Raw genomic sequence first — 27,264 nt, 5'->3', positions numbered from 1 at the left:
GAGGGGCAGAGAGAGCGAGAGACAGAGGATATGAAGCAGTCTTTGTGCTGAGCGTAGAGAGCAGAGAGCCTGCTGTGGGGGCCTGAACTCACGGAACTGTGAGATCACAACTTGAGTTGAAGCTTACTGACTGAGCCACCCAGGTGGCCCCTGAGGCTATTTTTTAAAATCTGTCTCAGAGCCCAGGGGATGGACAGGTATAGAAGAGTATTGTTAAGAGATAGGAATTTAGAGTCTGGAGGTCAACTCATGTAATCTCTCTGACTCACTGGCTCTATTCCACCCACGTGTCATGCTTCAGACAAGCCAGGTGTTCTGCCTTAAAGCCTTTGCACAGACTACTCCGTCTACCTTGTACAGGCTTGCTGCCAGGCATCTGGATGGAAATTCCCTTACCACCTTGATGTCTTTGCTCAGATGCACCTTTTTTTTAATAAGGGTTGCTCGGATTCTTCTCTGTGCAATTGTAACCTGTTTCCTCACCATTCAATTCTCTCAATCCCTCTAACCTTGCTCTATCTTTCCCAAAGAAGTTATCATCTAATAATACATAATTTCCTTATTTGCTATAATCATTGCCTATTTTCTGGGGGAAAAAACAGCAAAGATTTTTTGTCAGTTTTGTTTCCCAATGTTCTCAAAAATTTCTGTTGATTCAATGGATGAAATGTGCTATACTAAGCTAAATTTCATATTTGAGAAGAAATAAATAGTGGGAGAATGAAAGCATATGGTAAATGGTAGTACAGATATTATAACGTGTAGATCAACTTTCTATTTCTATAAATGACAGACTTTAAGAATGCTATTTCATATTTTTTGACTATCCACTAAAAGCTTATAGTCCACTGCAAAGGAAGAAGTTGGCATGCTGTTATTAAACCATTCAAACTGACCAAAGAGTGACCATTAAGAGACTCCCAAATATAAGAAAAATAAATGGTTTCTCATCAGAGATAAATGCAATGTGTACTCTTTTATATCTATAGCCAATCAGAAAATATTATTGCTTTACTGTATTTGGTAAGTTTAATATCTTCCTCTCACTTATTTGTTCAACAAGTATTTCTTGGTTGTAAGACAGGTACTGTCCGAGGTGCTCATCACACTGGCGAACAAGGTCCTTGTGCTCAAGGTATTTATATTGATGTTCCTTAAAAACATCATTTCAAAGAGAACGGTAAATATTTGTGCTGCTCACCACTATATTCAGTCCTCCTTTCCTCTGGCACACAAGAGGGCTGTGCTTCCTGATCTCTTGAAGTTAGACAGGACCACCTGACATCAGGCACGGCTTTTACTACCGAACATAAAGAGGAATCGTGTGACATTTCTAAGAGGAAGCACTTAAGACTTCATGCACGATTCTCCACGTTCAGTTGTTGATATAGAGGTGCCATAAGATCAAAGAAGCCTGAATGTTGAGAGAATACATGGGACATGGCTGAGAGTAGCCTAGAGTCCAGAAACGTTTTAAAAGTGACAAACTTATTTTGGTTAAGTCCCCTAAAGTCTGGAAGGGAGATCATACAAACTTCTTTAATATCTAAGTCAGAAAAAAATGCTGACATCTGCCAGACATCCTTTTTAATCCAGAATAAACTAACACTTCATGGTTCCTTGAAACTGACCAGAAGTTCTCCAACTGGTTTTGAGACCCTTCAGGGATTTCATAAAATGAACGCCAATTCTCACTTTAAGTGTTATAGTAGAGCTCTCCAGAAGCTACCTGAAAAAGGTAACTGATATTGCAAAACACTGAATACAAAGATACGAAAATCCATGTACCAAGTTAGAGAGTGAAGAGATTTTGCAAAAAATGTAAAATACTACTCTAATTCTGTTACATAAAGTAGTTATTTTTCATAAAACTGGGCTATATTACATTTATCTATAATGGGTTTCTTATTTCTAAGTGAATTTAAAATATCTAAAAAAAATTTTTCAGTTTTAGTTTCTAATAAACACTGGGATATATACATAGATAATGTAAACAAAAGCTCTCTTGAGTCTGATAATTTTTAATAATTTTGGTCCTGGCACCAAAAAATTTGAGAATTGCTGGACTAGACTGTGTTTCCATCAGTGAAAAATTACTATTTTTTTTATCTTTATCACTCATCCTTTTCCTTCTCTATGAAATAATTACTTTCCAGATAATACCAGAGGCTTTATAATATTAATATGTCACCAAGTTTCTGATCAAAAGTACTTTAAATTAGAATGCATGCTTAAAAGAAATTTTAAGAATTCTGAAATTTGTATCTCTTTGAACTTAATCTGGAAAAATTATTACACAAGGTAGAAAATGCTTTTAGGGAATACTAATCTCATGACAGTATTGAAGAGAAATTCTACAAAGCAATAATTGATTATGCAGTCAATGACCACTGAATTCTATCTAGTTAATGGTAACCGTGTTTCCATACTGGAGCAACAATACGGCACTTATAATTGTACATTGCTTTATAATTTAAAAACTTGATTGAGATTATCTGTAATGGTTGCATAGTAATCAGGACATACAAGCAGAAGACTTGGATTTTTCAAATAATTTAACTCAAATCACTCAACAATGAAGACATTTATTGATGCACAAAGCCCTATGTTTGGCTTTACAGCTATCAATGACGATGTAAAGCAGTCATCTCTCAAACCAAATTACCAGGAAATCCATTCTAGTCCTGGCCAAACACCAGCCAAAACAGAAAATAAACATGCTGCTTTTATGGCTAATCATTTATTTTCTAGTAATACAAAGTCTCAGAAGTTAAACTCAAGTATTTCTGTGTTTTCAAAAGGGCGCTTTAACTGCTTCACTTAAAAAATTTTTTTGATGACTTCAAAAGAAGTACAATACATATTTATATAAAACTTAACAGAATTCCAATTCTGATGGTTGTAGCATACTGTTCTATGTATTTTTTCCTCCTATCACCTGTTGCACTCTGGAAATGGTATTGTAACAGAGCCTAACACAAGAAAGCACTAACTACGAAACAAGAGAGAGAGAGGATTGAAACGAAAACAATTTAAAACCAATAATAACAATTATACTATATGTTTCATACATATACTTTTAAGTCCTGTTTTCAGTCTCTCCTCATTCTAATCTGTAGGGCTATAGTGACTGCCTTGCTGTATATCTGTCAGACCCAGGCTGAAAGCCGAAGCATGTTCTACAAGGCCATTCTAACTTCATTCAACCTTACTATCTGCTTCTCCTCCTACAACTTCCTGTCAAATCTCATCGCCAAACAACAATCTGCCATTCCCAGCACCGCTTCATTCTCTCCTCCCTTTCTTCTGTTCCCTCTGTTCCCTCTGACTGAAATTCCCCTTTTGAATCTTGTCTTGGCTGGTGAACATCTATTTAACTCTCAAAACTCAGCTAAAATAACAGCAACACTGTGAAGTCCCAAATTGAATTAAAATTTCTAATCTTCCAGAATACTTAGTTACCCTTTTTATAGTATCAATCACTTTACTTTTGGAATTATTTTTTTCCATGCCTCTCTCCCCAGTGATACTACCTTAATAGGAAAGACTGTATTTCATTTATCCCTAGCTCATCTCATATGGTGCCTAGTAGGTGATAAACTTCTACTGAATGGAAAATTAGAGAAACAACACATGATCCTCTCCATAGACTCAGAAAAAATATTTTAAAAAATTCAAGACCTTTTCATGATAATAACACTCAGCAAGCTAGGAGAAGAAGTAACTTCATTAACATGACAGAGGGTATTTATGAAAACCCACATCATATTTAATGGTGAAAGACTCCCATTGAGATCAGGAATAACACAAGGATGCCTACCTGTTTGTTTTTTTTTTTAATGTTTTATTTATTTTTGAGAGACAGCATGAGCAGGGGAGGGGGCAGAGAGAGAGGGAGACAGAGAATCTGAAGTGGGCTCTGTACTGACAGCAGAGAGCCCGATGCGGGGCTCAAACCCATGAACCATAAGATCATATCAGAGCTGAAATTGGACACTCAAGCAACTGAGCCATCCAGGTGCCCCAATGATGACTACTTTTGTGCTTCTATTCAATCTTTATGAGAAGTCTTAGCCAGAGCAATTACACAAGAAAAAAACCAAAAGATACCCAATTTGGAAAAGAAGTATAATGGTTCTATTTGCAAATGACATAATTCTACATGTAGAAAATCCCAAAGAATCCACATATACATAAAAGAGCTAATAGAACTAATAAATTCAGCAATGTTGCAGGGTAAAAGATCAACATATGGAAATGAGTTGTGTTTAGATGCACCAACAATGAATAATCAAAAAGGAAATTAAGAATCCATATATAGTAGCATTAAAAAAAAAACACTACATTAAAAAATTAAAACCACCTAGGAATGAATTTAAAGAAGTAAAAGACATGTATAGTAAAAACAACCAAACACTGATGAAAGAAATTAAAGAAGACATAATTACATGAAAAAATATTTCATGTTCATAGATTAGAAGACTTAATATATTTTTTAATGTTTATTTATTTTTGAGAGAGAGACAGAGTGTGAGCAGGGTAGAGGCAGAGAGAGAAGGAGACACAGAATTTGAAGCAGGCTCCAGGCTCCTAGCTGTCAGCACAGAGCCTGATGCAGGGCTCAAACTCATGAGCTGTGAGATATGACCTAAGCCGAAGTTGGACGCTTAACCGACTGAGCCACCCAAGAGCCCTAGAAGACTTAATATTCTTAAGATGACACTACTCCTCAAAGTGATCTGCAAATTTAATGCAACCCATATCAAAATCTCAATGGCTTTGTGTGTGTGTGTGTGTGTGTGTGTGTGTGTAAATGGAAGAGCCAATCATCATATTCATATGGAATTGCAAGGGGCCCTGAAAAGCCAAAACAATATTGAAAAAGAAAAACGAGGCTCAAGAATTCACACAGATTTCAAAACTCACTCCAAAGCTGTAAAAATCAAAACACTGACAAACATATAGACCAATGGAATGAAACTGGCTTGAGAAATAAACCCAACCATTTATGACCAACTGATTTTTCATGAGCGTACCAAAACCATTCAATGGGGTAAAGAAAAGGCTCTCTAACAAATGGTGGTGGGCCAACTGGATGTGTAAAAAACATGAAGTTGGAATCCTGCTTGATTACATATATGAAAATTAGCTCATAATGGATAAAAGACCTAAGTATAAAAATTATAAAACTATCATTAGAAAACACAGGAGTAAATCTTTATTATTTCAGATATGGGAATGGATTCTTAGATTTGACATCAAAAGCATGAGCAACAAATAAAAAACAAATAAACAGGATGCACACAAATTAAAACCTTTGTCCATCAAAAGACACTATCAAGAAAATGAAAAAACAACCTATGGAGTGGGAAAAATACTTGCAATCATACTTCTGATAAAGCTTTGGTATCCAGAATAAAGAACTCTTACAACTCAACAAAAAAAAAGTACAATCCAATTAAAAAACGGGCAGTGGGCTTAAGTAGATATTTCTCCAAAGACATACAAATGGAGAACAAGCACATGAAGAGATGTTCAAATCCATCTGTCATTAAAGAAATGCAAATCAAAACCACAATGAGGTATCACTTCACATTTGCTAGAATGGCTAGAATTTTTTAAATTTAAATTTTATTTTTTATTAAGTAAGCTCCATGCACAGTATAGAGCTCAATGTGGGGCTTGAACTCATGACCCTGAGATCAAGACTGAGCTTAGAGTCAAACATCTAACTAAATGAGCCACCCAGGCACCCCAACAAATTTTTTTTTAATGTTTATTTGCTTTTGAGAGATAGAGAGCATGAGAGGGGTCGGGGCAGAGAAAGACAGAGACACAGAATCTGAAGCAGGCTTCAGCCTCCAAGCTGTCAGCACAGAGCCTGAAACGGGGCTCAAACCCACAAACCATGAGATCATGACCTGAGCCAAAGTCAGATGCTTAACTGACACCCAGGTGCCCCCCAATAATTTTTTTAACAGAAAATAAGAAGTATTGAGGAGAAGATGAAGAGATAGGAACTCCTGTGCATTGCTGATGGGAATGTGGAATGCACAACCACTGTATTGAAGAGTTTGACACTTTCTCAAAAAATTTAACATAAAATTACCATATGATCCAGGTATTCCATTTTTAGGTATATATCTAAGAGAAATGAAAATACATGTCTATACAGAAAACTGTATGTTAATGTTCATAGCAACATTGTTCATAATAGCCAAAAGGTATAAACAATCCACATGTCTATCACTGGGCAAATGGATAAAGTGTGGTATAAATGTACCATGGAGGGGCGCCTGGATGGTTCAGTCGGTTAAGCGTCTGACTCCTGATTTTCACTCAGGTCATGATCTCACAGTTTGTGAGTTCGAGCCCCACATCAGGCTTTGTGCTGACAGCTCAGAGCCTGGATCCTGCTTCACATTCTGTGTCTCCCTCTCTCTCTGCCCCTCCCCTGCTCACACTCTGTCTCTCTCTCTCTCTCAAAAATAAACAAACATTAAAAAATTAAACAAAAATATCAAACAGCTTTAGATTTTATCAGGTAGAGCTTGGACAGTAATATTTTGAGGCTAACAAAAGAATATATAACTATGTCTAACTTCTAAAATGGTAGGGGGGAAGATGGAATTTTAAAAATCAGGCAAAAAAAAAAAAAAGATAGCTAGAACACAAAAGAAGTGGGAAAATAAAAAATATTTGAAAACAGAGTTTAAAAAAGTAAGGACAGGGGCTCATGGGTGGTTCAGGTCATGATCTCACAGTTTATGGGTTTGAACCCCACATCAGGCTCTGCTGCCAGTGTGGAGCTTACTTTAGATTCTGTCTCCTCTCTGCCCCTCCCCTGTTCACACACTCTCTCTGTGAAAAAGAAATAAACATTAAAATAATAATCTAGCTACAGGCTAAGAAACCATTCAAACATAAAGACTTAGAAACGTTGAAATTTACAAAATAGAAAAACACATACAAGGGAAATTACAACCAAAGTCAGAGTAGCTATGTAAGTACTAAAAAAATAGCCCTTTAAAGATAGGGTTGCCAAATTTAGTGAAAATAAAACCCATGACAATGGAAGTTAAATTTGTATTTCAGATAAACGATGAATAGTTTTTAACATTTTAACTTAGGACATACCTACACTAAAATTTATTTGATGTTTATTTGAAATACAAATTTAATTGGGCATCTTGTATTTTATCTGGGAACCCTACTGTTAAGACAAAAAGCATTTTTAGTGACAGAATCTTTAGATGATAATAAAGTACTCAATTTGCCAGAAAATGGTAATGATTCTAAACTCGTAAGCTCCCTACAAAGTAGGGATAATAATGAGACAGAAAACAGTTATTTCAAAAGAAAAGGTGCTATGGCTATTGCTTCAATAACACTCTTTGTTTCACTTGAAAATATGATGAAAGATATTGATTCTATTTCCAGGAAAATCAATTCCATCAACATACCTGAGTTTGCATATTATTTTAGGGAGTTCAAGGACACCATAGAGTACATGCACATTAAGAACCACTGCTTCATTATTTCTAACATCCAGTATTGCAAAAGAGAATTCTGCCACCAGCACAGTTTTTATTTTTTTTTGTAGATAGCCTACTGTTTTCTGTCTCATTATATGTAGAGGGTTTTTTTTTCTCTAGTACCTTTGAAATTCTTAAAATACCACCAAAATATGGTACAGACATCTTTTTTTCATATGTTCTTTAGAAAATGGTAAGCCCTTTTATTTTTCAGGTCATTTTCAGCCTCAGAAACTTTTTTACAATGACAAATTTGATTGATGCTTCTATTCCATTTCTTCTGCTTTTTCCTTTGGAGATTTCTATTATTCACTGGTTAATTTTCAATTTTCTTTCATATATGTACTTTTTTTCTATCTAACATTTTCCATCTCTGTCGTTTCAATGTGCATTCTAGAAGAGCACCCCAAGTGTGCTCTCTATGTCATTAATTTGATTTTTTTGGTAGCATCAGTTTTGCCCTTTATCACATGCTCCTTATACTCCAGATATGTTGTTTACCTGGAACTGTGACCTGACAGTGGATACAGAAAGAAAGACAGAGTCACTATAGAAAGAGGGGAGATGACAGGGTTAGGGTGTTTAGCAGACCAACTAACAACTCTAACTTCTTCATTTTCTAGTCAGGGCAGCCCTTTCAATCTAGAGTTAGAAATGGATAGTAAAGATGAGTTCAAGCCTTGGTCTGCCTTCCTTGTGGCCACTGGTAAAGCTGGGATTAAGGAAGTGACATGAGGGGCACCTGGGTGGCTCAGTCAGTTAAGCGTCCAACTTCCACTCCGGTCATGATCTCAAAGTTCTTGAGTTCCAGCCCTGCATTGGGCTCTGCACTGACTGTGAGGAGCCTGCTTGGAATCCTCTGTCTCCCTCTCTCTCTGCCCCTCCCCTTCACGCATGCTCTCTCAAAAATAAACATTAAAAAAAAAAAAAAAAGGAAGGGACATAAATGTGGGCCTCAAAATAATCAATGATAAACTTATTGGAAAATTTCCCCATTCTTTAGCATAAAGCTTTTTTATACCTTTGTTCCTCTTTATTAAAGTTTTATGGAATTTTTATTTTTAAAATTTTAAAATTTTTATTCATTTATTTTTGAGGAGGGAGAGGCAGAAAGAGGGAGAGAATTCCAAGCAGGCTCCATGGCGACAGCACAGAGCCCAATGTGGGGCGCAAACTCTCAAACTGTAAGATCATCACCTGATCTGAAACCAAGAGTTGGACACAATTGACTTAGCCACCCAGGTTCCCCTCTTTATGGAATTTTTAAAAGGTGATTGGAGGGGTGCCTGGGTGGCTCAGTTGGTTGAGTGACTGACTCTTGATTTTGGCTCAGGTCATGATCTCATGGTTAGTGGGTTTGAGCCTTGTGTCAGGATCTGTGCTGAGAGGGCAGAGCCTGCTTGGGATTCTCGCTCCTTCTCGCTCTGCCCTTCCCTTGCTCATGTGTGTGCTTGCTTGCTCTCTCTCTCAAAATAAATAAATAAACTAAAAAAGTGGTGGTGAGGCGGTGGCACTTGGGTGGCCCAGTTGGTAAGCATCTGGTTATTGATTTCAGCTTGGGTCATGATTTCATGGTTATGGGATCGAGCCCCCATGTAGGGTTCTGTGCTGATGGTGCAGAGCCTGCTTGGGACTTCTCTCTCTACCCCTCCTCTGCGTGCTTTCTCTCTCTCGAAATAAATAAACATTTTAAAAAAGGTAATTGGAAAAAGCTATTTCAGGTACTGGAAATCTAATACCAAGTTAGCCTAGAAGTGTCTTTTCCCACATTTTCCCAATTAGGAGCACAGGGTAAAAAATGACCTCTAGTTATTCTGGCTTATTGTATTCCCATGATAGATATGGATTTTCTAAGAGTTAGATATTACTATTTAATATAATCATGTCTGAATGTTTAGAATATGTATTAATTGACATAAAGAGAATTAGTTTCTTTCTATAAAATTCCAAGGAAACTGTAAATAGCTACTTAACCAAACCTCTTAGCTGCAAATGTTCTCTCTTCCTCAAAAGGTGGTCTCATTAATAAAGGCAGGAAGAGAAAAATGAGAGGAACTATGGAACTTGCTTCTTTTGTTTAAGAGACTGGATTCCCCACAGGCTTTCAGATAGGGTCACATCTGAAGACAGCTGCTGTTAAAGAAGATGATTTAAATGTATTAAATCAGAAATGACACAAGGAAGGGATACATGGTTTGTACACACAACAAAGGGGATCCTTGGAGAGTAGGTCTAGGTAAGTAAAAAACACAGAAGAAGATGACTCACTTTATACAGCAAAAAATCAAACATGGACGCATGAAACATTACCCCCAAAAGGATTTCTGGCAGAAAACATAAATTACTCGTATACATTTATGAATGACTGTGCCAAAATGGTGACAGAGAATTGGAGACAAGATTTTACTTTGAATGATGAATCACAAAGGGCACAGTCTTGCTGTGGCTACTCCCTTGGGGTAGTCTCAGATTTTAGACTGACCCAGTAGACACATTCCTGGGTTTCTAAAACCAGTTTTTATGCCTTTATTTTATTTTATTAAAATTTTTTTCCTGTTTGTTTATTTTTGAGAGAGAGAGAGAGACAGAGTGCAAGTGGGAGAGAAACAGAGAGAGAAAGAGAGAGAGAGAGAGAGAGAGACACACACACACACACACACACACACACACACACACAGAATCCAAAGTTGGCTCCAGGCTCTGAGCTGTCAGCACAGAGCCCAACGTGGGGCTCAAACTCACAGTGAGATCATGACCTGAGGCAAAGTTGGGTGCTTAACCGACTGAGCCACCAAGGTGCCCCCAGTTTTTATGCCTTAAAACACACTGGAAAATTTTCTGTCATCTTATCATGACCTTATGATTTCTACATCATGTTTTTTCTCTCTGATTACCTACATCTTCCTGTATACAAACCCAATCTTTGCTTCTTCTGAAGCAACTAGGTATTATACCTAGAGCAATTATTTAGTTATTACCTGTTTAATAACTGAAGCCTATAATGATACATCTAAAAGCTGACTGAAGTATTCTGAGAGATGGTAAAATGTACATTTCTGAACCTCCTCATATATTCTTCATAAAATGTCCAAAGGAAAAAATTCTGCCTGTTTTCAAAATCAAGGCAAAATACTTGGTAAGGGGGTGGGGGGAAGCCAAATTAAGGAACTGAATTTAATTCTATGGTTGTTGCTTTGAAGGCCTCTGAAAATTTTAAGAGAATAAGTATTCTTTTAACTAAAACAGATAAAATTTGAGCACAAGAATCAAGGAAATGAGGAATAGCTAAAGATTTATCATCCTTCAAATTCACCAAGAATAGTATTAGTCAGAATATTCCTACTATGGCCCAGAAGCCAATTAAAGTAAAGGATTCCAATGGAGAATTTTCCTGGATGTGAATTACGATGTCTCACATAACTGTGGCAAGAGCAGAGTTGAAGATGATATTCACAGACAACCAGAACCGGGACTTCAGATAATGCCAGACTCTCTCTTGGACTCACTCTGCTTGCTTCACTGGGTGGGCTTCCCTCTACACACTGAGGAATGGGACTGCACTGGCAATTAAGCTACAAGAACAAAACAACTGGTTAAAAGTAGTTCAAACACATAAGATATCCAGAGGTGCGCTCAGTAGCTCAGAAATCAAGGGTCTCAGGCCCTCTCCTTGTCTGTCTTCAACCATCTTTAGAGTATCAGTGACAGCTTCTCTTATAATCTCAAGATGGCTGCAGCGGGGCCATGCAAAATGTTCTTCCACAGCAGTGCTCAAAAAGCAGGAAGGGAAGGATGAACTCTCTTCAAAGAGTTTTTTTTTTTTTCCCAAAAATTCAATATCCCCCAGAAAACTCTAGCAGACATCTCCTTAGAGCTTTGCCTAAATAAAAATTGGCCATATGCTTATTCCACCTCTAAGAAAGTCTGGAAAAGTTAGTATCAGGAATGTTTAGTTTAGTTTTTAAGAGATAGTTTCTACTAACAGGAAAAGATGGAATAGGCAATCAAAAATGTCTGACACTTCTACTAACTGTTCCTATTATATCAAGTTCCTTCTTGCTTGCTACTGTAAGTTCTACACCCTGATACATGCTTTTCCATTTGACTACTTGCTCTGTATTAGTACTGTCTATTCAGGTTTCCAACTGCACATTCCATTTATACTTTGATTTGCTTTTCAGCTCTCTCTTCAGGTTTAATAACAAGGTGTTTAAGCTGTTTTCTGGCTTGACTCATGTGCCGTCAGGACTCTGCTCCTCCTATCTGCTCAGTGGCTCATAGATGCTTCAAGTATAGATGATCATATCCCGTCTCATCCCTACTTTAGATTCCTACTCTGTTTAATGAACGACTCCATTGAGCTTCTGCCTACCAAGGAATAAGTTTAGTAAATAAGTTCAATTTTGGTCACTGAGTTGAGGTCTCTGTGAGCACTTAGGTGGAGAGATTCAAATGGGAGTTGGAAATATGGAGCTTGGAGCTTAGGAAAGAAAACCACTAGGAGATACCAGATTTATGATCATCAGCAAATAGGCTGTAATCAAAGCCACATGAGGGGTGCCTGGGTGGCTAAGTCAGTTAAGTGTCCAACTTTGGCTCATGTCATGATCTCACGGTTGCTGAGTTTGAGCCCTGTATTGGGTTCTGTGCTGACACCTCGGAGCCTGGAGCCTGCTTCTGATTCTGTGTTTCCTTCTCTCTTTGCCCCTTTCCCACTTGTACTGTGTCTGTCAGTCTGTCTATCTGTCTCTCTCAAAAATAAATAAACATTAAAAAAAAAGCCACATGAGTGGATGAGTTTGATTAAGACAACCACAAAACAGAAGTCTTTAATCTGATGGGCTTCAGGGACATCTATGAATTCTCTGGAATTGTAGGTAAAATTCTGTGTATCTAGGTGTCTGTATTTCTAAGATAGGGATCCATACATTTCATCAGATTCTCAATTAGGTTTATAAATCTAAAAAGATAGAGGGCACTATTTAGTTAAATGTGCCACAATTTTGGGATTAGAGACTATGATGGGAAAGAGCATGGAATATGTTAGCATTTAATTTCCAATTTACCCTCTGAGTCACGGCAACCATCAAGCACATGATTTTCTATTCAAAATTGGGCAACATGTCCCCAAAACATGCTGACTCAGATACCAGTACTTCTAGACTACCCACAATTGTATAAAAACCAGTACTTTTAGTTCTGGTGCTTGGGATTCTACATTCCCGGTCAAAAAGTGAATGTCTTCTCACTCCTATCCCATAAATAAAGGGAACAATCTCTCCGGCCGTCTTCTTTCTCTGGAGCCATTCTCACATCACATCTGACAATCAAAGATCACTTTTTAAGCATTACTTTATGAAACTTCATGATCATCAATGCTGGATATAATAGCATCTGAAGTTTTGCAGGCAAAAAAGCTTTGAAAAAACATAGGATTGGATTACAAGAAGGGCTATGAAACCCAACCCCAGAAAACAAAAATGTCAGCTTGTATGCATTATCACAAAGTGCTCAAGAATGCAATTATAATTCACACTTTACCTTTTTTTTTCTCAAAATTATTTGTCACTTCAGAAATAGAGATGGGGGGAAGGTTTTTTATCCAGTGTGAATTCAGTGAATTCAGAAACCCTTTTAAAAGCCACAGATGTGTATGAAACAAAGTCTCTAGTCACGTGGCTTCAAACCACAGCATTCTTCCCAACCTACCATTCAAGCAGGCCAAGGATAATACAGCCAGTCAACTTGCATGTAGGAAAACTATAGTGTCTACTGCCTGGAAAGCCTCTAAATATCATTTGTACATGTCTCTGGTTTATAAAAAATATTGTGATATTATACAAAAGAGAAAGCTATGAATTACCAGTTATCAAGAGATTATCAAGGACTATAATAATGGATGTTAGACTGATGTGTACTTCATCTTTAGCAGAATGTAGACTTTTTTAAAACTTCAGAGATGGTTCATAAAAGAACATATACATGTAGGTAATAACTGGAAAATGTTCAACTACATTAATCAATGAAACCTATTAAAATCAGCAAAAATCCAAAATAAAATTACCTATATTATAGGATAGTCCAAAAGATTAAAAAAGAAACTATCAACATATATCAAGCAACTTAAACATTTTCAGATTCTTGGTCCTGGTTTAATTCTACTTTCACTAGTTTAACCTTAAAAAAAGAAACTAGTGCCTGAGTGGCTCACTCAGTTGAGTGTCTGACCCTTGATTTCTGCTAAGGGCATGATCCCAGGGTTGAGGGATCTAGCCCTGCATCAGGCTCCATGCTGAGCATAGAGCCTGCTTGGGATTCTCTCCTTTCTGCCTCTAACCTTCTCCCTGCCTTGCATTTTCTTTATCTCTCTAAATAAACAAAAACAAAACTAAACTAAAAGATACTAAAATGTATTCTGTACAAAAAAATGTATTGCGCAAAGATGTTCACTATAGTATAATTCGTCAAACAGAAAATTATAAGCAACAAAAGGAAAATGGTAAAATGAATTATAGAACATATACTAGGGAAATATATTTTATTTGTTTGTTCATTTACTGACCTACAACTGTGTTTCAGAAAGAATTTGAGGTAGCTCATCTGGTAATATATTACATAACTATGAAATTTTATGATTAAAAAGCAACATGCTCATGAATATTAAGCGGAAAGGACTGGATACAAAATTGTGTGTGTGTGTGTGTGTGCACACAAAAGAAAGATTATAAAACAATACTATCTTACCTTTGTTTAACAATATGCAGGGAAGAAAGAAATCCATCGAAATAAGAATGGTATGTGTATGGTCAGTAACAGAGAAGACAGATAGCTCTTCCTAAATAGTCACTGCAAACTAAAAAAAGGAAAATCAAAGTATATAATACCTTAGAGAAAAAAATCTGCATGGAAACTAACCTCATGAAATGTAAGTGTGTCTGTCAATTAAAGGTATCAAAAGAAGAACAGAATAGAGACGACAGAAGGTTGTAGAGAGAGAAGGGCACTGACAGAAGCAAGAGAATACCTAAGAAAGGCAGGGGATTTTCATCTTGAAATCAAATAGCTTATCAGTGAACTTACACTAACATAGTTATGTTGTTTAAACTGCAGTTTCACATAGAATGTATGTAGAGACAGAGGGTAGAATTGTGGTTGCCAGGGGCTGGACGGAGGAGGAGTGGGTAACGACCATGTAGTTTCAGTTTGGGAAGATGAACTTCCAGAACTTTTTTCATCTGGGTGGCGGTGGCAGTACACAAACAATATGGATATACTTAATACCACTGAACTATACACCTATAAATTGTCAAGATGGTAAATTTAATGTTATGTATATTTTACCACAATAAAAAAAATAATACATTAAGGTCTGAATTGAAATGAATTACATTTGGAAAGCTATATATTCAGATTAGCTGAGTTTCCAGCTTGTCTGAAATAATATTTTATAAAGATGTTAGCATAATTTATTAAGAGAAAAGGCTGTAATTATACTTTAATACAACTTTCAATCACAGGGCAGCTTATTATACCTCTTTAATAATTCTTCTGATGTAGCTAGCCAATGTTGCGTTTTCAAGTATCAAGAAGTCATGCCTCATTTAAACAAAGGTTTGAAAGTAAAGTAAACTATTAGGTTCAAAGGGGAAAAAAAACCCTAGAAGCGAGGGCACTAATAATTCTGGTATTTCCAGCATATTAGTGGTAATTGGCTATGAGAATAAATATTTCCAACAATCAGCACCATTCCTAGAAACTGCGCAAAAGAGATTAAAGAATTGTGCCCATAGTTCCTGGGAAGAGACACAGTTATCCGCTAAATGCAGTGCAAGAGTTCTCATGATAAAGCATTCTACAAATAGAATTTTTCAAACTTAAAATAAATTTCTAGTCATAAAAAATAAAAAGCAAATGAGAAAAAAAACTTTCCAGGACCCAAATTCCATATCCAATCTTCTCAACTCACTTTAAAAATCTCACTTACCCTTCTAGTGTTTTCAAGGATTTTGGGATCGGGTTTTCCATAGTTAGGTGGATTGGCATATGGGTCATATCCAAGTTTGGCAAGCATGGGTGCAATCACTGCCATGTCTTGTAAAACATCTGGGGGTATCTTCCCAACCCATTTTGATAGTGCTCCCACATTGACTGGCTTGATGACTTGGTCTGTAGATCTCTCCACTCTGAAAACAATACAGTATGAATAAGTATTTATTTAGAATACCAAAAAATAAATTAAAAGACCCATGGAAATTCTTTAGATAACTAAAAATTTTAAGTGTCTGAATTATAAATCTAATAAGAAAGAAGACATTGATTAGGCTTAACACTATTTACCAGACTTTTTTTTTAATGTTCTAAGTTTGACAGCTATTATTGGCAACTTTATATTTCTAGAAACAGGAAAAACGGTCAGCTGAAAACATCTGCACAAATTACAACATCCAGAAAAAAATAAAGCTAAGATTTCTTGGGAAAACAGCCAATCAACTTACTTGAAAGGCATTAAAATTAAACAAATAAATAAATAAGATGGTTTGATGAATGACTAGAGGGACAAACAGATGGATAAACAGATATGTGATAAAGCAAATACAGCAATACGTTAATTATATCTAGTAGGTGTAATTCTTCCAATTCTTGGTATGTTTGAAATTTTTCATAATAAAATATTGGGGAAAAATAGCCAACCATAATCCACTAAGAATGAAAAATATTCATTTGTTCTATTTTTATTTTTTCCTTTATTTTAAAGTTTATTTTGAGAGAAAGAGAGGAAGAGCAAGCACAGGGGAGGGGCAGAGCAAGAGGGAGAGAGGGAGAATCCCAAGCAGGCTCCTGCAGTTAGCACAGAACCCGACGCAGGAGAATCTCCCGAAATCTCCTGAAATCGTGAGATCATGACCGGAGCTGAAATCAAGAGTCAGACACTCAATTGACTGAGCCATCAGAACCCCTGTTCTATTTTTCTGTTGACTTCCTGAAAACCCCTTTTTCTAAGGAAGGAAAGGAAGTGCTATTTATGATTTTCAATATTTCAGAATAAATGTGTTCTCTTGACCTAGAGATTTATTTTATGCTTGTAGTGGTTATTTGACTTACCATATTTGACTAAATAACTCATAAACTCAGGATAAAATAAATAAACATAAAATAACACCTAGATTTAAATGGGATCTGAGCAGATTTTGGCCAAATGACTGCAAAACAAAAGTGTTTAAGAGAGTTTCATAATACATAAGAAGTCATTCAAATTAGTATTCTAATAAAAGGTAAAACCCCTTTTTAACACGTACATGACCTCTCACTGCAGATAATCATTATCTGATGATGAATCCCTCAAAGGGGCTCTACTCCTAAGCAACAGACAAGAGAAAATAAAATGATTACTCCCTGGGATTCTGTGAGACCACTAGCTCCAGGTTCCCTTTCTGCCTCAATGACCACATTTCCTCCTTCTCTTAAAAATGTCTCCAGGACTCCACTTAACCCACTCCTCTTTTTACTCTATATTTTCCCCCTGTATGGCTTGATATTTAATGATCTTTTCTGGATACCCTTGGGTTTTCCAGGACAGGTCCAGTTTATACCTATTGCCTCAGCTTCAATATTAAGGGCACATTCTACTCTCATAAATGTTCAAGTTTGTATGATAAATTATATGGTCACCCTACCCATATACCCTATACATAACCTCAAAATTAAGATGGTCTAAAACTGGACCCATCATCTGCTCAAGATCTGATCCTTTTTACATACATCTTTTATTGATAAATGGTACCACCTTCTATCCATAAGGTAAAGCCAGAGATCTCAGACAGGACAGGGGGAAAGAAAGCAAGATCAACCCCAATTATCCAGTCTTTATCTTTGAGTAAGACACCTCTCCTTCATTCCTACTGCCACTACCTCAGTTCCTATCACCATCACATCTCACCCAGATGATTACAAAACCTCCTAATTTACCTGCATTTAAATTTTATTTTAATGTTTTTTTATTTCTGAGAGAGCGTGAGCAGAGGAGGGTCAGAGAGAGAGAGAGAGAGAGAGAGACAGAATCCGAAGCAGGCTCCAGGCTCTGAGCTAGCTGTCAGCAGAGAGCTTGATGTGGGGTTCAAACCCACAAACCGTGAGATCATGACTTGAGCCAAAGTCGGACGTTTAACTGACTGAGCCACCCAAGCGCCCCGACCTGCATTTAAATAGTTGGCTTCTTTGCCCAACTATCTATCATCCCACTGAAATATAAGAGGGTCTATGTCTTGTTAATCTCACTATCACCAGCACCTAGCACATTAACATGTAATAGATGCTCAATTAATGTTTATTAAGTGAATGACTAAAAACTTTTCATAGGTAGGAAAAAAGCCCTATAAACTTAGTTTAGACAGACATGCTCAAGAAAAGTCAAGGATCATTTTTTTTAAATTTTTTTTAATGTTTTATTTATTTCTAGGAGAGAGAGAGAGACAGTGTGAGCAGGGGAGGGTCAGAGAGAGAGGGAGTCACAGACTGAAACAGGCTCCAGGCTCTGAGCTGGCTGTCAGCACAGAGCCCGACGCGGGGCTCGAACCCATGAACCGCAAGATCATGACCCAAGCGAAAGTCGGACGCTTAACCGACTAAGCCACCCAGGCGCCCCTCAAGGATCATTTTTATAAGGAGATCAACTGACACAAGATGAACTAACCAGAAAACATACAAGTGCTAAACTGCATGATATTTTCTGTGGGAGCATTAGGAATGTTAGAGAATCCAAATCATGTCTACAGAAACAAACATCTCCAGAAAAATAAGGCTGACAGTAAACAAAAAAACAACATTTTCTATTCACTCTATGTTAGGCTTTACATGTGATATCAAATTATAGATCCCTAAAACAACCTTAAGAGAAAAGTATCAGTCCCCATTTTTCAAATGTGTAAACTGAAATCCAGATAAAGTAAGTGATTTATCCGGAGTCATACAGCCTGGAAAAAGTGGAGTTAAAATTTGAAGCTCTTATTCCAAAGCTCCAATTTTTCCCAGTATCTCTTATTGATCTTCTTAATTTTTATATTCTATGCTTCCCTGAAAACTTTACTCTTTTGTTCTTTACTGCATAGTATGAGCACTGGTTTGCCCCAATGTTAAAAAATATACCAATATACTATCTATATTAGGTATGTATAATGCTTTGCTAGTAATGTTTAACAACCTGATCTCCAGGGAGGGGAAAAATCATGATTTGTTGTGTTTACTGATGTCCATTGTATAAATACCATAACTACCATGGCTGATTTCAAACTATCACCATGCCTCACCCACTGGAGAGTTGAGAAGAGATATGCAAATTGGGCTCTTGATAGCCAGGGCAAGTCAGCGTTAGCAGACCACTGAATATCTACAGTGCCATAATCTCCTATCTCAAATTCTGAGATCTAAAAAGCTCTGAAAACAAAACATTTTCTTGCCTTCATTTGGCAGCAAAACATGACCTGAAATGATAGGAATTTCTTTATAGTCATTATTCTAGTTGGCATAAACAACCACACTCTTTGATGAAGAAATATTAAGGTGTGTGATTACACAGTGCTGACACAGAACAAGCAGAGGGTATTATATAATATGTGTTATACACATTATATGACCTTTCTGAGATCTAAATATTTCTGAGTTCTGAAACATGTGTGTTAAGCCCTGGAATCACACATAGGGTTTTGTATGTCATGATTGGGAAGTTGGCTTTATCTTGAAAATGATGGGAAATGATAGAAGAGTTTTAATCACAGGACTGACATGATTAGGTTATCACTATAAGCATTCAATGCTGATAATTATGGGTAAGGTAGACTGAGGTCAGAATTAAGGTCAGAAAAACTAGTAAAGATGTTCAACTATACGTTGGAAAACTTGAGAAATTAGTATTTCAACAAAAGAAAGTGATAGAAGTAGAAGAAAAACTTGACAGATTAAAAAACACATTGATAAGACTTAGTGGCCAGTTATATAAGGGGAAGGGCGATGGAGTCTAGATGAATTCAGATTAGATGTGAAGGGCAGAGTACATAGTGTTATCACTCATTATAGTAGGTAGTATGGAAGGATAGCATTATGATGTTGTTGCTTTGTTTTGTTTCAGGAGTATGGAACCCAGAAAAAGAGGTAAATAGATAGTAATCAGAAAGTTACAAAGCCTAAAGAAAAACTCGAGTTGACTAAGAGACTAGACTGTAGTATATGCCTCAATAAACAATAGTTATTATTGTTTCATCCAGACTATAGCACTGTTCATAAGAAATATGAAAACCATTATTTATCACTATGATCAAATTAATAATTTAAAGTCCAACCATCTCTTGTCTGAAAGCGATAGAGAACTCTAAAATGTAAGAATCTGGAAAGGTTTTTGTTATGCAGCCACTGAGTCAAAAGATCCACTAGCAGCAAATGCAGTTATCATGGCCTGCTAAAGGGAAGAACTTGGGAAGGCCTACTGCCTATCAATCAGGTATTTTCTCTTTAAGACAGTAGCAAGGACATTTTTTATTTATGATGACAAAATTCAAATTAAACACTTTCCAAATACCCACTATGTGTCAGCTCAAGTGTTGGATACTAGGATGCAAAAAACGACTGACTAGGACACGGCCCTCCTCTCAAGAAGCTCCGAGTCCAATAATTATGAGACAGAAATACATATGATTAATATGCAGCATAATAAATGTAATGACAAAAGCTAAAAACTATGTAAGTGACTCCAGATAACACAACTAAACCATTCTTCTCCTAGGGTGGGACATGAATCAGGGCAAGTTGCCAAGCTACTAAGGCAAGGGTTAGTAATCCATGGGTCACAGGCCAAATTCAATCCCACTGCCTGTTTTTGGCTAGCCTTCAAACTAAGAATGGTTTTTACATATTTAAATGGTTTTTTAAAACTCAAAAGAATATTTCTTAACATGAAAATCATATGAAATTCCAATGTCATAGTTTTATTGGAATACAGCCATGTTCATTTGTTTACACATTATCTATGGTGGCTCTTCAATGGCAGAGTTGAGTAGTTGAGGTAAAGACCATCTTGTTCCCCAAACCTAACATATTAGTATTTAGCTCTTCATAGAAAAAAAAAAACTGTCAACTGTAATCTGAGACTGCATCTTAAGGGCACTTAGGGTTTGTGTGGGGGAGTCTCAGGTGCTGTCCTTTGTCAGAGAAGGACTCCATCAACTTTTACACACATGAGAGACCTGATGCACTTAGAAAATGGAGAACCAAGAATGTATTGAAGCTGCTTGGGTGGGGAAGGTGAGAGGGAGAAAGGAAATAAAAAAGTGTTTACTTTGCACTTAACAGGTTCAAAAGGGTATTTGCTGAGCTACAGGATAAAAAAAAAAAAAAGAATAGAATGAAATAGAAAATAAAATAAAAAATGAAATGGTGGGTATGGTCCCAATCCTCCAGGAGGTCACTGCCTGGTGAGCCACACAAACTTTCTACAATTAAACGTTTAGAGTTGCTTCTTAGTTCCAAATCAGCTCTCAGGCTCGCCTTTCCTCTCTTCCCAGGGGCTCTAGTTGTTTTGTTTGCCTTATTCTGTGAGGCAGCAAGGTGCAGTGGGAGAATGCAGACCTGGAAGTTGGGCCTGTGTGATCTAGCTTCGTGATCCAAGAAAACTGATCCCCAGAGACTGAGGATAATGACCACTAATACCCAGTTTTAAAAAACATTCTTCAAAAGTAGAGATTGGCAAACTGGTCCAAATCTGCTCTGCTGCCTATTTTGTAAATAAAGTTCTCCTGGAACATAGCCACATCTACTTGTTTCTTTTTTTTTTTTTTTTTTAATGTTTTATTATGTTTTATTTATTTCTAGGAGAGAGAGAGAGAGAGACAGCGTGAGCAGGGGAGGGTCAGAGAGAGAGAGAGTCACAGACTGAAACAGGCTCCAGGCTCTGAGCTGGCAGTCAGCACAGGGCCCGACGCGGGGCTCGAACCCACGAACCGCGAGATCATGACCTAAGCGAAAGTCGGACGCTTAACCGACTAAGCCACCCAGGCGCCCCCACATCTACTTGTTTCTGACAGTGTACGGCTGCTTTGCTCTGAGTCAGAGCTGAATATTACAACAGAACCTGTATGGCCTGTCAGGCCAAAAATACCTGGTCCTTTACAGAAAAAGTTTGTTGATCTCTGTTCAAAAGGATACAGTTTAATTAGACAGAAATGAGCTTCATTCAGAAAGTCTGATTTCCTTATCTAGAAAACAACTTGCAGGTTGCATGCAGTGCACCAAATCCCCCTCACTCCTTCAGTCTTTCTAGAAATTAACCAACACTTAGGCCTGATTGTCCTAGGGTATAAATTAGTTACCATTCCCATATCCACTATTCTCACTGGGACCTTAAAACACAGTGCCTGCTAGACTGGAATTTCTCAACATCCACAGCCTGGGCACAGTGCTGCAAGACCAGGTATCTATGAATCAGCAGGTTCTGCCCCAGTCCTAAGCATCCAGACTCCCTTCCCTCCGCAGTGTTCATAGTGGAAGGCACCTGCCCTCAGGGACATTGCCAAAATCTTGGAATGACTGAGGTGAATTATAATCTTCCAAGATACTCATTTTAAAAGCACGGATCTTGCCTGAGCCAGGCAGGCTGCCAAACCACAGGTCTGGACTATGATATGCAGCAATTACTACAGGAAACCAAATTCTCTGGACTAAAGGAAGCATCAAAGCTGGAATGAACAGGGAAGAAGGAATGGGTAAGAGTACATAATCCATATGGTTAGACTTATTAGGCTGAAACAAAAGATGAAAAAACATTAAAAGTTATACTTTCAAAGACTATTTCACTCTTAGCAAATGCTTAGGTTATATCTGGTGAAAGTGGATTTAGGGGCACCTGCTCGACTCGGTCAATTAACAGATGACTCTTGATCTCAGCTCTGGTCATGATCTCATGGTTTGTAGGACTGAACTCCATGTTGGGCTCTTTGCTGACAATGCAGAGCCTGCTTAGATTCTCTCTCTCCCTCTCTCCCCTTCCCCTGTTCTCCCTCTCAAAATAAATAAACCTTAAAAAAACTGTGTACACAACAAATTAAATTTTGTAAGGTGTTAGATATTCTCATAGAATCATACCAAAATGCTCACAATGACAGTGATATGATTGTGATTTTTATATTCTTACCTAACTTTTCTTTTATTTTCCAGTTTTCCATAATAATCAATGTCTTTCTGTTTTAGTCCATGGAATAGTGGGATTGCAAAGATCCATGCAGAAGTCTAATAACTATCTCAAACTCAACACAGTTCAAACTTAACTCCCCATTTTATCCCCAAATACTATACCCATGGCCTTCCCAATTGTATCAGAAAACCACTCCATTCTTCTGGCTGTGCAGGATAAAATAAAACTGGAATGTCTTTTGACTAACCTCTTTCTCTCAAACTCCCCACATCTAATCCATCTGAAAATTTTATCAATTTATACCTCAAAAATATATCCATATATGGTCATTTCTCATTAACTCCACAGCTACTCCTCTGGTCCAAGCCAGCATTCATTATCTCTTGCCTGGATTTCTACAATAATCTAATAGTTTCCCTGCTTCTTCCTTTATATCCCTGTGGTCTATCTCCAGTACATATACCAGAGAGTTAGATTGTATCACTCCTCTGCTCAAAATCCTGCAACCCCTCTGCAGGTATTCCAAGTCTAAGACCTGAAAATGATAGGGAATCTGAGAAACCACAAGAACAGGTTTTTTAAACTTGGCAAACCATCCACGAAAACAAAGAAACCAGATAGCAAAGCCAAAAAACCATGAAAAACATTTAAAATAAAATTAGGTAAGTTGTCCTACAGACCCCAAAATACAAGTGGTTGTAAACAATGACATAACTGTGATACCTACATGAGATAAGTGGGAGGAAGGAGAAGGCAACAACAGGGCATCAGAAAGACATTTACATGGTTGACCCTTGAACACCATGGTATGTAGGGTTGCTGACCCCTACACACTTGAAAATCCTTGTATAATTCTTTTCTTTTGTTGAGTAATTTCTATGCTCAATGTGGGACTTGAACTTATGATCGCAGAGATGAAGAGTCACATGCTCTACCAACTAACTGAGCCAGCCAGGCATCCCCCTTGTATAACTCTGGACTTCCCCAAACCTTAACTACTAATAGTCTGTTGCCAGGAAGAGTTACTGATAACATAAAAAGTCAATTAACACATATTTTGTACATTATATGTATCTGATACTTTAAAGTGATACAATCAAGTAAGCTAAAGAAAACAATGTTATTTTAAAAATCACAAGGAAGAAAAATGCACTATTTATGATACTGCAAATTTAGTCATCTATGAATTGTCTATCAATACCTATATCAATATCATTGTACACGGTACAAAACACTGTAGATATTATACATATTTTTAACACTAACCATCAAAAAATGAAAATATGCATGTCTTTAAGTTTGTGTGCATAATTTTTGATAAAACTTTTTATAATAGATTTGTATATATTTTATGATAGTAAATTATAAAAGACTAGTATCTATATATCTTATGCACATGACATACCTTTTCTTTTTTTTTTTCAATATCTCTAGGCCACATGGTTTGTCTGAAAATTCTTTCAATTTGTCAGAAATCTCCAAAAATTTTTCCAATATATTTATTGAAGAAGTCCATAAATGTGGACCTGCACATTTCAAACCCACGTTACTCAAAGATCGACTGTACTTTGAAAATTACACCAGATCTATCTGAGAACATAGTTGAAACTGGGAGGGAGGTCACCCAGACCTAAAGATGAAAATAAAGGTAAGTTCTGAAAGGAGTCAGAGAAGGCTGGGAAACATGAACTCTTGAAACCAACCAGCCAAGGCTCCTTTCTGGGACAAGGTACTGCACTAAACAGAAAGTTCTAAGAGTAGAGTCAGAATAGGATCAGAGACAAAGGAATGAGAAGATTGAGAATATGATTGAGACTAGGGCAGGGAGCCAGGAAATATCAAAAAGTACACCACCATATTATTTAAAATCTTACAAAGAAAACAGAAAAAGGAGATCTGTGAAATTTACAAAGATATCTTGAACTATTCCTCCTTCAAAAAGTTCAAGAAAGCTATTTTCATATGCAAATGGACAAAAAAAGTTAAGATCAAATCTCATACAAAGTTATTATAAGAAAAAAAAGAATGAGAATAACATACCTATAGATATGAAAAACAGTCAAATAACCAGCCCACAAAGCATACTAGAATTATAACTTACTGTTTTATTTTTTAATGTTTTATTTTTGAGAGAGAGAGCGCGTGCACGTGCGCACGCACAAGTGGGGAGGGACAGAGAGAAGGGGAGAGAGGATCCAAAGTGGGCTCTGCACTGACAGCAGTAAGCCTGATGTGGGGCTCAGAATCACAAACTGTGAGATCATGACCCAAGTGGAAGTCAGATGCTCAATGACTGAGCCACCCAGGTACCCCTATAACTTGCTATTTTAAAACAAGCTAAAAGACATTAAGACAATGACACAAAACATGGGAGAACAACATAAGTCATAATTACAATGATTCAGAAATGAACTGCTAGAACTCAGGAAAAAATTAGAAATGAAAAAATTCATTTCATAAATGAAGACTAAGCTTGAAGAAAGGCAAGAGTTAACAAATACAACAGATACTCTTAAAAGAAGTTAAAAGCGAAATAGAATAATGTCTTAAAAGATTTAAATGCTTTCCATTTTAAAATAATTTTATATCCTGGGGGTACCTGGTTGGGTCAGTTCACTGGGTATCCAACTTCAGCTCAGGTCATGATCTTGCGGTTCATGAGTTTGGGCCCTGCGTTGGGCTCTGTACTGACAGCTCAGAGCCTGGAGCCTGCTTCAGATTCTTTGTCTCCCTCTCTCTCTGCTCCTCCCCTGTTCATGCTCTGTCTCTCTCTCTCTCAGAAATAAATATTAAAAATTTATAAATAAAGAAGTAAATAAGTAAGTAAATAAATAAATAAATAAATAAATAATTTTATATCTTGGGACCTTACTGAATTTATTTATCAGTTCTGGTAGTTTTTTGGTGGAGACTTTCAGGTTTCCTATATATAATGTCATCTGCAAATAGGGAAATACTAACTTATTTTTAACCAATCTGGATGCTTTTTATTTCTTTTTGTTGTCTGACTGCTGAGGCTAGGACTTCCAGTACTATGTTAAATAACAGTGGTGACAGTGGACATTCCTATTTTGTTCCTGACTGCAGAGGGAAAGCGCTCAGGTTTTCCCCATTGAGTACGATGTTAGCTATGGGTTTTTCATATATGTCCTTTATTATGTTGTGGTATGTTCCCTCTAAAACTTACTTTGTTGAGGTTTTGTTTTTTTTTTTTTTAAATGTTTTATTTATTTCTAGGAGAGAGAGAGAGAGAGACAGTGTGAGCAGGGGAGGGCCAGAGAGAGAGGGAGTCACAGACTGAAACAGGCTCCAGGCTCTGAGCTGGCAGTCAGCACAGAGCCCGACGCGGGGCTCGAACCCACGAACCGCGAGATCATGACCCAAGCGAAAGTCGGACGCTTAACCAACTAAGCCACCCAGGCACCCCCTTTTTTTTTTTTTAATCATGAATGTATGTTGTACTTTGTCAGATGCTTTTCCTGTGTCTTATGAAAGAATACGGTTCTTATCATTTATTAAGTGGTGTATCACATTGATTGATTTGTGATTTTTGGGCCATGCCTGCAGTCCAGGAGTAAATCCCACTTGATCTTGGTAAATGATTTTTTTAATGTATTGTTGGATTCAGCTTGCTATTGAGATTTTCTGCAATTATGAATTATGTTCATCAAGGATATGGCCTAAGTTCTCTTTTTAAGTGGTATCTGTATCTGGTTTTGGTATCAGAATATTGCTGGCCTCAGAGAATGAATTTAGAAGTTATCCTTCCTTTTCTATTTTTTGGAATAGTTTGAGAAGAATAGGTATGAACTCTTCTTTAAATGTTTGGTAGAGGGGTACCTGGCTGGCTCAGTCGGGAAAGCATGTGACTCTTGATCTCGGAGTTGTGAGTTCCAGTCCCACACTGGGTGGAGAGATTATTAAAACTAATAAATAAACTTTTAAAATTAAAAAATAATAAGCGTTTAGTAGAATTTGCCCATGAAGCCATCTGGTCCTGAATTTTTGTTTGTTAGGAGTTTAATTTCTTTATCTATCTATTCAAGTTTTCTATTTTTTTCTATCTCAGTTTCGGTAGTTTATATATTTCTAGGACTTTATTCATTTCTTCCAGGTTGTCCAATTTGTGGATATATAGTTTTCATAATACTGTTTTATGATTTTTTATTTAAAAAGCTTTTTTAACATTTTCACTCATTTTTGAGAGAGCCAGAACACTAGTGGGGGAGGGGCAGAGAGAGAGGGAGACACACAGAGTTGACAGCACAGAGCCGATACAGGACTCAAACCCACAAACCCTGAGCTCATGACCTATGCTGAAGTAGGATGCTTAACTTACTGAGCTACCCAGGCACTCCATGATTGTTTTTATTTCTATTATTTTTTAGTTACTATGTCATTTATTTCTGCTCTAATCTTTACTATTTCCTACCTTCTGCTGGTTTTAAGTTTTGTTTGTTGTTCTTTTTCAACTCCTTTAGGTGCAAGGTTAGGTTGTTTATTTGAGATTTTTCTTGCTTGTTAAGGTAGGCTTGTATTATAAATTTCCCTCAT

At 37.0% G+C, this 27,264-nt stretch overlaps 1 protein-coding gene across 3 annotated transcripts in view; it reads right to left on the bottom strand.

Moving 5' to 3' along the window:
- TPST1 (tyrosylprotein sulfotransferase 1) overlaps positions 1 to 27,264 on the bottom strand; it is a 157,167-nt gene that overhangs the window by 36,663 nt on the left and 93,240 nt on the right. For all 3 annotated transcript variants that reach the window (XM_039238110.1, XM_039238111.1, XM_039238109.1), the window contains exon 3: positions 15,520 to 15,718. In XM_039238110.1, the coding sequence (XP_039094041.1) occupies positions 15,520 to 15,718 (199 nt within the window). The remainder of the gene's footprint in view (positions 1 to 15,519; positions 15,719 to 27,264) is intronic.

This window comes from Hyaena hyaena, unplaced genomic scaffold (assembly GCF_003009895.1).
Source record: "Hyaena hyaena isolate Hyena2069 unplaced genomic scaffold, ASM300989v1 scaffold_135, whole genome shotgun sequence".
Lineage (NCBI taxonomy): Eukaryota > Metazoa > Chordata > Mammalia > Carnivora > Hyaenidae > Hyaena > Hyaena hyaena.
The sequence above is the reverse complement of the archived record's forward strand: the minus strand, read 5'-3'. Positions and strand labels throughout refer to the sequence as shown.